This window comes from Phialemonium atrogriseum, assembly GCF_030411735.1.
Source record: "Phialemonium atrogriseum strain 8032-3 unplaced genomic scaffold QBC33scaffold_14, whole genome shotgun sequence".
NCBI classification, from domain to species: domain Eukaryota; kingdom Fungi; phylum Ascomycota; class Sordariomycetes; order Cephalothecales; family Cephalothecaceae; genus Phialemonium; species Phialemonium atrogriseum.
The window spans coordinates 27,757-39,545 of record NW_026848151.1 but is presented as its reverse complement, the minus strand read 5'-3'; the positions used below and the strand labels follow the sequence as shown (position 1 = coordinate 39,545).

General features: G+C 54.2%; 5 protein-coding genes across 5 annotated transcripts; 2 read left to right on the top strand and 3 right to left on the bottom strand.

The window, feature by feature from the left end:
* Nucleotides 1-836: 836 nt before the first annotated feature.
* QBC33DRAFT_83082 (isopentenyl-diphosphate delta-isomerase idi1) lies at nt 837-2,089 on the bottom strand. The gene is made up of 3 exons (XM_060433119.1): nt 1,780-2,089; nt 1,382-1,720; nt 837-1,307 (listed from the first exon to the last, which is right to left on the bottom strand). Exons 1-3 carry the CDS (start codon nt 1,976-1,978, stop codon nt 1,075-1,077), a joined length of 771 nt encoding a protein of 256 aa, XP_060282886.1. The 5' UTR covers nt 1,979-2,089; the 3' UTR covers nt 837-1,074.
* Nucleotides 2,090-2,095: 6 nt separating this feature from the next.
* QBC33DRAFT_539756 (MATE efflux family protein) lies at nt 2,096-4,924 on the bottom strand. The gene is made up of 5 exons (XM_060428009.1): nt 3,957-4,924; nt 3,344-3,883; nt 3,013-3,257; nt 2,614-2,942; nt 2,096-2,547 (listed from the first exon to the last, which is right to left on the bottom strand). The coding sequence occupies exons 1-5, from the start codon at nt 4,687-4,689 to the stop codon at nt 2,460-2,462; spliced, it is 1,935 nt and encodes a 644-aa protein (XP_060282885.1). The 5' UTR covers nt 4,690-4,924; the 3' UTR covers nt 2,096-2,459.
* Nucleotides 4,925-6,711: 1,787 nt separating this feature from the next.
* Nucleotides 6,712-7,802, top strand: QBC33DRAFT_82938 (uncharacterized protein). Its single transcript, XM_060433116.1, has 4 exons — nt 6,712-6,916; nt 6,978-7,204; nt 7,266-7,326; nt 7,384-7,802. Exons 1-4 carry the CDS (start codon nt 6,842-6,844, stop codon nt 7,552-7,554), a joined length of 534 nt encoding a protein of 177 aa, XP_060282884.1. The 5' UTR covers nt 6,712-6,841; the 3' UTR covers nt 7,555-7,802.
* A 108-nt stretch (nt 7,803-7,910) lies between these two features.
* Nucleotides 7,911-9,348, top strand: QBC33DRAFT_539752 (uncharacterized protein). Its single transcript, XM_060428008.1, has 5 exons — nt 7,911-8,162; nt 8,251-8,357; nt 8,460-8,639; nt 8,721-8,782; nt 8,846-9,348. The coding sequence occupies exons 1-5, from the start codon at nt 8,050-8,052 to the stop codon at nt 8,930-8,932; spliced, it is 549 nt and encodes a 182-aa protein (XP_060282883.1). The 5' UTR covers nt 7,911-8,049; the 3' UTR covers nt 8,933-9,348.
* QBC33DRAFT_82708 (uncharacterized protein) lies at nt 8,840-11,769 on the bottom strand. The gene is made up of 5 exons (XM_060433114.1): nt 10,758-11,769; nt 10,621-10,689; nt 10,375-10,560; nt 9,933-10,307; nt 8,840-9,874 (listed from the first exon to the last, which is right to left on the bottom strand). Exons 1-5 carry the CDS (start codon nt 11,368-11,370, stop codon nt 9,114-9,116), a joined length of 2,004 nt encoding a protein of 667 aa, XP_060282882.1. The 5' UTR covers nt 11,371-11,769; the 3' UTR covers nt 8,840-9,113.
* Nucleotides 11,770-11,789: the final 20 nt, after the last annotated feature.

Sequence of the window (11,789 nt, the reverse complement as noted above, 5' to 3'; positions counted from 1 at the left end):
GCCCCGCCCCCCCCCCCCCCCCCCCCCCCGCCGCCCCCGCGCGCCCCGGCGCCCCCCCCCCCCCCCCCCCCCCCCCCAAGGACAAGATCAAAGTGAGACAGGGATACAATCGAGTGGGATGAATGCAGGGAGCCGTATTTGGAGACAAGAGATTGGAGAGCCGCACAAGCACCAGGATTTCCTCGCCGGGTCTTGCCGATGACTGCCCTGCGGTGTCTACATTTGGGGGAGGCGTGTAGATAGATATCTGGTTTCCAACGCTTGGTTAGAGCCACTAGGTCGAACTATTGAGCAAGGCGACAGACTTTACATGCCAACATGCAGTAGGCAGGCCGCTTGGATAGGCAGGCCTGCGTGGGTATTACGGTCTCTCCATCCCATGGAGCTGCAGGGTGGTAGAAGCAGGGCAATCCGGATGCAGTTACGCACGCTGAGGGTGAGGTCACAAGACGGCTTCTGTATTTTGCATTCTCGAATGTTGAGCAACGTACGCCAAGGGCCGATGTGCACCCCAAGATTACACATTGCCCCAATCATAGGCCCCAATTGCCGGAGCAGTCATCGTCCAGACTGGTAGATCCATTCAGAGCCTGCCTTAGCATATGTGCAGGCCCGTCAGGTGACGCAGCCAGGAAGCTGGTGGCTTGCAATCAGCTCTCAAAGAAGGCGATACGAGTCGGCAAGAAAGTGAGACTCACATGGAAGGACAATCTTGCCTTGCCAACTATCATTGACTGACTTTCCCAACGTGGGGGTTCTCTATCACAACACACGATCGCATGCAGCAGCTTGACCGGGTAAGCCGGCCTTGCCTTGCTAGCTAGAACGTTGCCCAACACTCCCCATTTAGAGCCGGTGGCTCAACCGGAATGTGCGAGAGTGAGTGTTGGGAAACAAAACAAATGGAGCTCTTTAGTGTCGAGTCTCGATATCTCGTCAACACACGAGAGCGGAAATCTCACGGCTAAACAAGCAGTATCCTATAGCGAAATCGCCGCGGCCCTGATCGCCGGGGTACGTATGTGCCCCCGATGCCGCCCGTGGCCCTCGGCCCGTGACGTGATTCGTCGTCTCTCACATGCGCCTGATCTGCTGCTCATTGGTGTACTTCTCGAGGCCCGAGTCGAGGTGCTGCCACCACTCGAAGAGCATCGAGTGGCAGATCAGTTTGAACCAGGGGGTGAACTTGAGAGAGGGGTCGGTGAAGAGCTTCTTCAGTTCATCCGGAGACACGTATTGAATGGCCTGGACCTCGTTCTTGTTGATATCGAGGTCGACGTTAGCCTTGATGAAGAGGATATAGTCGACTGTGATGCACCATTAGTCCTGTCTAGCGCGAGGGGCAAGTGGCCCGAATGGGCCCTGATTCTGTATCTCTTACTCTCGTGCTCTCCCCATTGGCCGTTGCTAGGGGCTTTGTAATGGATGCGAGTCAGGAAATGGAAGTCCTCCAGGGGGACCTGCTCCTTCTTGATGCCCAACTCGTGGTCCAGCTTTCGTTGCGCCGCTCTCTTGACTCCTTCAATGGAATCGGGCAGGTTGGAGCCCGTCTCGCTGGGGATTCCAAGCGGGTGGGAGCAACAGGTGTTGGTCCACATGTCCGGGAAAGTGATCTTCTCGGGAGCCCGCTGCTGGAGTAGCAGCTCATTCTTGTCGTTGAAAAGGAAGACGGAGAAGGCCCGGTGGAGGAGGCCCTTGTCGATGTTGCTCATGAGATGACCTGCAAGAGCAATGCATGTTAGCCTTGCCTCTCAACACTACCAGTGTTGTACCACGCACAGATCTTCTTGCTGGCCTTCCCAATTGGCACATCATCTTCGTCGAGGACAATGCAGACTTCGTCCATGAGCCGAATCTGCTCTTCGTCGTGCCCCTCCAGAGCATCCCCGCGCGTGTCGATATCGGGGAAGAGCCGGAGGATGGTCTCGGCCGTAATCGGCTCTGCACGAGTCTCCGTCGTAGTAGTGATGGTAGACATGGCTCTGGGTAGGGCGTGCCTCAGTCGCAGATGCAGACGTTCGGTCGATTGGGAAGTGGAAAAGAAGCCTCTGTGAGATTGGGAAGCCAAACTAGGGGATACGGGGGCTTGGGGGGAGCTCTTTATTGCTAGTTTCTGGAACGCACAGGCCAACCCCGCAATGCACAGGCCAATTTCACACAAGCTTCGTCAGTTGACACAAGCTCAATCAGCAAACAAACATCTTCCAATCTGCTTGTGTAATTTGATACGAGAGTCAACAGCGTAGGTAGGTTTACATGTCTTTCAACCACTGGTATCCCAAGTACGTGTACCTCATCACGGCTGGTTACTCCAAGGCTGATCTTCCCAGTTGTATATGCCCATTATCGGAGACCCCCCTTTCTTTTCGTGCTATAAAAATTGGACTTCTTAGCTCTCCCCTTTTCTTCTTGGCGGCGTTATACACAGTAAACATGGGCAGATCATCCCACCATACCCTCTATCCAGTCGCGTTTCTATGCTCTGCCTCTCTCACGGATCTTTCCCAATCCAACTTGCATATAAACCAGTACTCAATAACCGATACCCTATCACATAGTTAGCTTCCATCTTGTACTTATGGGGCGGTGTAGATCCTTGGGTGCGATGCTCACAGAAGAAGCCCAAACGTCACTCCGACCCACAGGCCGTTGAGTTTCCAGCCAAGGCCGAAAGCGAGACCAAAGGAGATGGGAAGCGCCACAAGGTAGTATGTTGCCAGATTGGCGTAGCCTCCGATCTCCTGTCTCCCAATGCCCCTCAACAGACCGTGGGCGACGGTAGCCGTGCCGTCAAAGAGCTGCATAACCGCGCAGATTGGCATTACATGTGCGACTATCTCGACAACCTCGGGGTCCTTGGTGAAGAGAAGAGGTATCTGGTATCTGAAGGTGGCGACCATGGTCAGGTTGAAGAGACCAACAAGCAAGCCTCCAGCGAAGGTCTGCGCGTTGACGTCGAGTTAGAGACAACCTGCTGCTACTGATCTCTGACTGGAGCTCGAATCAACTCACCACTTTGGCCGATGTCTTCGCCGCATCGGGTAGTTTCGCACCGATCAAGTTCGCAACCCGAGTGGACCCAGCGATTGACAGCGGGAAGGGTATCTGGAAGGTCGTAGAGGTGACCGTTACCAAGACGCTCTGGGCGGCCAAGTAGGAGGTCCCAAACCGGCCAGATGCCAGCGTCAGGATCTCAAACGCGAACCACTCCGCTTCCACCATAATCATGCCTGGAAGCGCCAATCTAATCATTGGACCTAGCCGGGGTGGTCAGTCGAGCTGATTCCAATGTCCACGGCAAAAAGGGAAAGGTAAAGAATATCCTTCATCCCGGGAGACTCACCCCAGTTTGAGAATGCGCGCTTGCTGAGACCGCCCCAGCACTGCGATCCGTCCACCAGCCAGACGTATAGGAATAGAAGCAGCGGGAGAAGGTTCTGCGTAACCACGACGGCAATGGGCGCGCCAATGTAACCCCAGCCAAACCTCCAGACAAACAGATAGTTCAGTAGTATGTTCAACGGGGCCGCGATCATCAGCACATAGGTTGTCGCGTGGAATAGGCCCTGGGCCTGCACGAATCTCTTCCCACATTCGAATGCGGCCATGGCTGGGGCGCCCAGGAGAGTGATCCGCAGGTATATCCCTGCCAGCTCGGCTGAGCGTCGCTCGGGAATCATCGTGGCCAAGATGCCCTCTGCCTTGAACCAGAGGACCGCGATGGGGATAATGATAAGCCACAGGAAGTACGTCATCCTCTGGAACTGCAAGCCTACGAGATGCCTGTGGCCTGAACCGTAGGCTTGCGCACAGAGGGTGTCAAGGCTGGTGGCCAGTCCCTGGAAAAGCGCGTAGCAAGTAATGTTTGCGGTCATCGTTGCGACTACGTGTCTGATATCAGTCGAGGCACTCTGGACATGAACCAGGCCGGGGTAGATAGGCCGATGGATACTTACGACTCACGGCTCCAAGCTCAAGCTTTCCGATCCGTCCTACAGCAAAGATGCTGGCAACGTTGATGGAGTACTGGAGGAGGAAGGTGACAATGAGGGACCTCGAGTAGACGGCTATCGTCTTCGCCTCCCTCTGCCACGTGGTCTTGATCCTCCCTTCGGCAACGGCGGCTTCCCACTGCTCGTTCAGGTGCTCATGGCCCGAAGCGGCGCCCGTAAGGTCCGGCCCGAGAAGGGGTGACACTTCTGTACGATCACCGGCTCGGGAGGGAGACTCCTCGTCCGGCGATGGAAGGGGGATCTTTGTGCTGAACAGCCTTCTGTAGAGCCGGCCGAGGAGGGACGGCCTGGCCACGCCGGGGTGCTTCGGCGGCAGGATATGGTTGTCCCTGAGTAAGCTGCGTTCGGCGTCGCGGGATTTGACACGCTCCTCCCTGGTGAGAACAGGCTCGCTGAGAGCGTTCGATCCCAAGGCAGGACGCGCAGTCCCATAGGCGATGCCACTCGGCCGCCTGTAGAGGGTGGGGGCCTCTATTCCGTCCTCCGAGTCAGAGGAATCCAGAGCATGTTCATCTCCGGAGTCCGGGTCCCCGGCGTCGGAGCATTCTGCAAGGTCCCTCGCCACCAGCTCCTGGGCCAGCGGCGAGGAGGAGCGGAATGACTGCGCCAAGGATGATGCGAAGGTGTGCGGTACGTCAGGAGCCGCCCTGGCCGGGATTGGCCGGTTCTCTGCCATGCGTGCACGGCTTCGGCACTCGGATTCGGAGTGCTGGAGAGAAAGAGAAAGGGGGAGGGCGCGAGCAGCTGATCTAGAGCAATGCAGGTGAGATTCACAGTTCGAGAAATGACCGGCTCCACGACTGTGATTGGTGGATTCAATGGATTAGAGCATGGAATAGTAGTGATCAATTCATTGAATGCTCTCATCTGGAAATCAATCCTGTCTCCGCTATCATGTACCCACCTAAAATGCCTCCCTAGCGTGTTACTCATTCTTACCAAACCCTTGAAGATCCAAGTCATGCCTTCGTTTTTAGGTTTGCTCACCTCCACACAATCACATGACTTCCCGTCGACCTCCCGCATGCAGTCGGTTAAATAGAGGAAAAAAACAAAACAAAGGAAGCGGTGTGTAGATGAGAGGACATAGAAATACAGGAACAAAAAAAGAAATTGCCCTCACCTGGAATTGAACCAGGGACCTTTACATTGAACTGTTAGGGTACTAGTGTAACGCACTACCGCTGTGCTATAAGGGCGGATTTACTGAATAAAACTGCGGCTCCCTAATTTAACTTACATACCTAAAATAATAGCCCCACTTATTTTGGTGCTAGACCTTGTGATTCTAGGCTATTTCGACGACGCTGTTCGCCCTGAGGAATCCCAGGAGCCAAAGAGCAACGAGACGTCCCCATCGTTTAAGTGATCCAAGTTCGGCGGCACGCGTAAAGAATAACCTTAGTGGCGGCTATGCCTGGGCCATCGACGCCATTTCCCGGGCGCCTTGCAGTGTTCCCATGCCGCATACGCTTTTGTCTTACCCAACCCAAGCCTGCAAGTCGCATGAGGTTTGGTTCGGATTCCGCCACGTCTGATGAGACGGCGGGTTCTTTGTGCTGCGATGTAATAAGAGTCGCTAGGTACCTAAAGAGGATGGAACCTTGTCACCTTCCACTGGGTAAGGTAGTTTGGATCTGAGCAAGTGCTGAGTAGGTAGCAACGGCAATAGCTGTCCACAGCAAGGGCAATAGGTACTACTGATAGAGCACTACCGACGGCGCCCTGGAACTTTGTGCCGCCTCTGAAATATCCACCCCAATGACAGAGAGTCTTGCTTTCCAGTACGCAGGGGTTGATAACCTCTCCAAGCGACTAACCAACGTCTACGAAGAGGTTGTGAGGATCCAATACGTCTCTCCGGAAAAATTCGACAAGCTAGACTCAGCGAGGGAGGCCCAGTTTCGAGATTTCAAGTGTTGCTCTATTCGGCCGATTCGGAACTCCTTATCATTACATTTCCAACGCCTCCTCAGGAACAGCTCCATCTGCAAATTGAATTGGAAATTGCAGGAAAAGGCCCGAGATATGAGTTTAGGTGACGAGTTGGCTAGATTTGGTTCTATAACGGAATGGCACCACAACTTCACGCTCGGCTAGAGAGGCGGGTTTGTCTTATGGTCCTGATCCAGAAGGTACTGCCAGAGGTGCCTCTATCCATCAGTGGTGATCGAAGCTGGGTGGACACAGACTTGGCCAGCGTTACAGACCAAGATGGTGGTTTACCATATCAGATGGCGAATTCAGGACTGCCATCCTTGCCAAGGCAGACAGAAACTAAGGATCAATCACTGTGGAAACGTGGAACCAAAGCCAGCAGCCAACTCCTCAACTGGGGCCGATGACAACGAGAGCTGCTGCCGCTGTTGATGAGGAGCCTAGATGTCACTAGACTATCGACATCACTCGTGTTTGGTATAATCAGCATGATGGATCCTGCATGTCTTGATTCTAGGTCGTATCAGGTCACTAGCGGCCCTCTACGACTAGAGTTTACAGACGTTTTCTTTCGAGAGCCGAAACCGCTAGAGGCAGATATCATATTTGACAACAGGTTCCTACAATGACATACAGCTTGTGTCTGGAATCAGCTTGAATACGCACAGTACTTATCCTTCGGAGCTGTATATACCAACAAAGAACTCCCTCACCGCCTAGAGCAGAGGTCCCATAACTCTGGTGAACCTTGGGGGGGAGGTTTGATGACGGAGCTGCCACCGATTTCCTACATCGACTGCCTATAAGAGTCAGAACCTCTCCCAGTGTTTTCCTCCAGCGAACCTGAAAAAGCCCCGACGACCTGGCAGGCTACCGCGAACGCAATTGCAATGCAACATCAACATCTCCACCCTGTAACGCTTTCCAACTCCAATACCATCCCGCCCCCTTCAGACAATATGAAAGTGAGTCGATCTGTCTTGTCGGACCTGTCCTGTGTTCTCTAACGCCAGCCTCATTTGACAGGCTCTAGGATGGCTCTTCGGCTGGGTCTTCGGCTGGGTCTTCGGCTGGCGTAATACGCAAGCTGAGTCGTCACAAGAAACCCAGGCGTTTCTCGACGAGAAAATCGGGGGGCTGGATCTATTTCGAATCCAGCTAGAGAAGCAAGAGAAGATGATTGAGCGAAGCACGCAGGGAGGTCAATTTGGCGTCCGCAGAATCCAAGAACAGGAGCTCGTCCGTATTAGAAAGTTAGCAGAGCACAAGCGCGACTCCCAGTGTGTTTTCGGAACTAATAAGCTATCCTCCTAGGACTATCGAGGCGGCCTACATTTGGAAGAATCATCTACGGCACATGTCCCTTCTTCTACAGGTATATCATACTATATCCTTCGCGTGCGAACAATCTGTACTGATACCCCCGCTACAGACCTCCGGACAGATCGAGCCGGTGATGCACGCCATGACAACCTCGGCTCGAACGCTAGCCAGTATGAACCGTTCTGTGGACATGGATCAGTTACAACGGATGACGATGGTAGTCCAACGGGAATCTGATATTACGAACCACCAGAAAGATATGATGAACAATGCTATGTAAAATGCAAAAGAGGTCGAAGAGGAGGCAGATGAAGTTGATTTGGAGTTGTGGTACTTGGGCAGCAGATTCCACCCTTATTCTGGAACGATAATTCTCTTAGGTTCGAAGCTCGGGGAGAACTCCAACAGACCTAGAGGGAGGGATGAGGATAGCAGAGTCTGACAAAGGTTCAAATGGGAGACCTGTCAGTGGGAGAGCAGGAGACAAGGGGATGGGATGGAACAGGCGCATGTACAGAATACATGTAATGATTTACAGTGCCATTAGCCGCCAGACCCTTGCCCCACCAGACCGTTGCATGCCATCGGCACCTATGACGCACTGACCCCCCTACCCTCCATCTCCAACGAGGACGAGAACATGCGTATATTCTACCAAAGCGCACGCAATCCACGTTAACGGTTTTGGGATCTCCCCGTTTGACTCGCCCTGGCAGTTGGCCACCCACCCCAGGCCTTTCTTCTTCTTTTTCTCTCGCTCTACACCCCTGGAAATATGACCGAACCCGGGCCAGAGATCGTAGACGAGGAAGACGGCACCCTGTCATGTTGTACCGTGCCATCGCTATCTCATCTCCGGAAACCGATCGAGGTGGGCAGCCATGGCGTGTAAGTTCTTCCCAACTCCCAACCCCTCCCCAGCCTGGCAAACGCCCCTCGAGGCCCCATTCCCGCTCTGCTCTAATATTCTCACCAGCCGCGGACACGAGGCCGATAACGCCTTCTGGATATGGCCCTTCTCGGCGCCCTTGCTCTTCGAGAACGAGACCAGCGATGCTCGCGACCACTGTGCAAACGAGAGAAGTGCGCCGGAACCCCCTCCTTCCTCATGGCCCGCATTACTTTCCCCCTCTGGTTCTGGATAGCTGACAGGGACCTCACTCCCCGCTTCTTCCCCTTTTACAGCCTTCCTGTCGTACCTGAAATTCTCGGTATACATGGCAGTCGTGTCCGTCGCCATCGTGCTGTCCTTCCACCTGAGGCACAAGGCCAGCGATATTGAGCTACGCATGGCGAAGCCCCTCGGCACCGTGTTCTGGGTGTTGTCTGTGGCCTGTCTCTGCCTTGGGATCGCCAATTATACAAGTATGGGAGCCTCTCTAACCCAACCCCCCCCCCCCAAAATGTTTGGTCGGGGCTTTCGCGAATGCTGACTTTCCATGGCAGGAACCATTAACAAGTATGGCCGGAGAGCAGCTATCGTGCAGACGGGGTGGAAAACACAGTTGGTGAGTTCTTTCCTATCCCCCTTCTGGCCGTGGCTGGCCATGCCGGGTGACTAACCCTCACAGATCATGGCTGTAATAGCGTTGGTTATCTTGGGCACTAGTATCGCACTTCTTGTGGTCAACATTTTGGACTCAGAGGCCGACTCGTGAGTTTGTTGTTTTCAAAGTGTCGGGGATTTGAGGGTGGCCTGGGCCTTGATTTGAGTCCAATATACTTGGAAGGGCGTATCTAAATAAACGCCCTCCCCATAGGAGCATATGTACATTGTCGGAACACGATGCTGCTAATGAAAGATGCCAGGAGACATTGCGCTATGAATTGATACAGCGCTTAAGCCTCTTTCGAGCAGAACAGATCTCCTGCCGACTTTTGTGGCAGTAAGTCGGATGGAAGGAGGTCCTCGCAGCCCCCAATTGTGCCCCGGAACTTCGCGGCATAATCTGACGCAGCGCTGTCAAAATCGTGCAGCTTCGTCACCAGTCCGTCCCACGTCACCAAGGGCAGCTGGTTGAAGGGTGGGAGGTTGCCTCCGTTAGGTAGTCTGTCAAGTAACGGTCCATCTGCCAATATAATCTCGGTCGCATCGCTCGGATCCCTTGTGGCATCGGCCTCGTACTCTTCAGGGGGTGCATAGAGCTCATTGTGAATAGTAGCCAGGTTGCTTGCCGTCATCTTGCTGGGATACAGAGTCCAGTAGCCGCGAGCCCGGGAAAGCTTCAATGCGTGCTCCAGCCAAGCCGGATACCTCTTGCTTACGAGCTTCTCGGATAGGAGTGGCGCTGGCGAGGGCGACCCATGCTGGAAATCGACCAGTCTGGAAACAAATCCGTGAAGCTCGACCCATTTCTGCCCGAAGAAGAGAACGGCATTGCTGTTTGGCGCTTGCCAGAGGAAGGAGGTGGGCTCGTCAGTTGCAGCCGCTGCAGCTGCTGCCAAATGAACAGCGTCCTTCCTTGTCGGCGGCGAGAATGGCTCGGACACATTCAGATAGGTTGCAGGCAAGTCGAGACTAATTCCCAAGAGTCTCCTATCCCACTCCTGAAGCACAGCGGCGTTCGAGTACCCGTATTCCAGTAAGGAGTACTTGAGATCTACGCGCATCCATGTTAGAGGCCATTCTGGCTCGTTGGAGGAAGAAGAGAAACTTGCAGTGGAAGAACCGAGGTGAGAGCTCTGCCTGGGGAGAGAGGACCAGGACATGTGAATCGCGAGGATTTGACGGCCAGAAAGACTCGAGGAAGCGGACCGCACTCTCTTCCTCACTCGGGGTTTGGCGGGGGATACGGCGACGCAACGAAAGCTGTCTGGTATGGGATGGATTGTGGACATGGGCCGGCGGCCACTGAAATGTCTCGAGAAATTTGGCCGTGAACGGGTCAATTTTACGAGGGAGCTCGATGGTTAGATGGGGGATCGCGCATGACGTGAAATCCGCACTGCTCAAGGACCTGAGCAGTCTGATCAGGCTCCCTGATCCTCCTGGCGGTGCTTGAATCAGAATCTCTACGTTTACTCTGTTCCAGGCTATATCTCCGAGTTAGCAAAACGGGGGTTCTCCAAAACCAGCTGGAGAGCGAGGGGAAGGACTAACCGGCTAATGAGGAACTGTCGAGTTTTGTCATCCAAGTCAGCCGTTTCGGGGCTGACTCGGGCAATTCGATCAGAGGGACTCCTATGTTGTGCGCTTTCTTTCGCATGGCGCCGAGGAAAAAGACTTCTTCGGTGCTGGAGCCGTCAACAATGACCGCCTGGGGGTGCATGTACCCGTATATGTGGACTAGGCTGTGGTTAGATCCCATGGCCGAGAGACAAGAGAGGGGGTGGGCAGTTCAAGTACATAGTGCGCGTGAAGTGCAAGCCTCAAGGCGAGCCTCAGTTGAGATGGAAGAATAATCGGGACGGGCGTCTATCGAGCGTCAGTCTGGGCCGATCTGGACTGGAACAGGTGCCGGGGCCATGGGCAGATGAGCATACCGTGGAATATGACCTGGCACGAATCATCAATACCATTGATTGCACGCAGTTCATCGATATCAATCTCGCTGCGGCTCATCAAGGCAAAATGAACATAGCTTCGTAATTCAGAACCCATGCGACAGGCCATGGGAAGAAGAGCGGCAACACTCTTCAGGCTAGATGCAACGAAGAGAACATTCTTGTTGGTCAAGAGGCTACCCCTTGTGCTCGAGATTGCCTGGAGCGAAGTTCCAAGGTTCGGGAACCTAGCTGGGGCGTTATAAGTGCGGCCGGCCGATCTGACGGACTCGTCGAAATTCGTCACTGGGGGGCTCGACTTCGCTGTTCCATGTGGAGGGCGGAACGGGAGGGTCTCGTCTGTCTGCCCGTAGACGGGTCGACGTCGATCTCGTATCGGCACATCGGTGGGTATATTCTTGATGAACAGATAGACACCGAGGCCTATGATCAATGCGATAGCGAGGCGCTTCAACGTCTTCCGGACTGGCACTCGAGCTGGACTCCAGTGATGGGATCGAAGCGGCGGCAGCTTGGCCGGCTTATGGTCGTCATCCTTCTTTCCCAGCTCCTCGTCGGTGAGAAATATAGAGCTCATGTTTCCGAGCCGCATGCCCTTAAACAGCCCCAACAGGGTCGACCATGGAATGGATCGTGAACTACCTCGAGACTGGAAACCTCGCAGCCCTGTACGTCATTTCACCCAGGAGAATACCGCTGCGAGCTTGTGTGCCAAAATCCGAAGCGCATAAAAGGCTAGGAGACGCGATGCGGGACGGCGGGGCGTGCGCAGCGTTATTCGCAGATGGGGAGCAGGCAGGTCTGAAGTTCACATCTCTCGTCCCTGCAGATCATGACGGCCGCTAATACCACAGGCTGGGTTCATGTGTTGCTTCCGGCCACCTACCTAGGTACAGTACCTACAGGCTTTAAAACGGATAATTTACGGGCGATGGAACCTTAAGAAATCGGATTAAAGCACTAGTGTATAATTGCTTATCGAGGCGATGACAAGGATAACCCTTCTCTTCT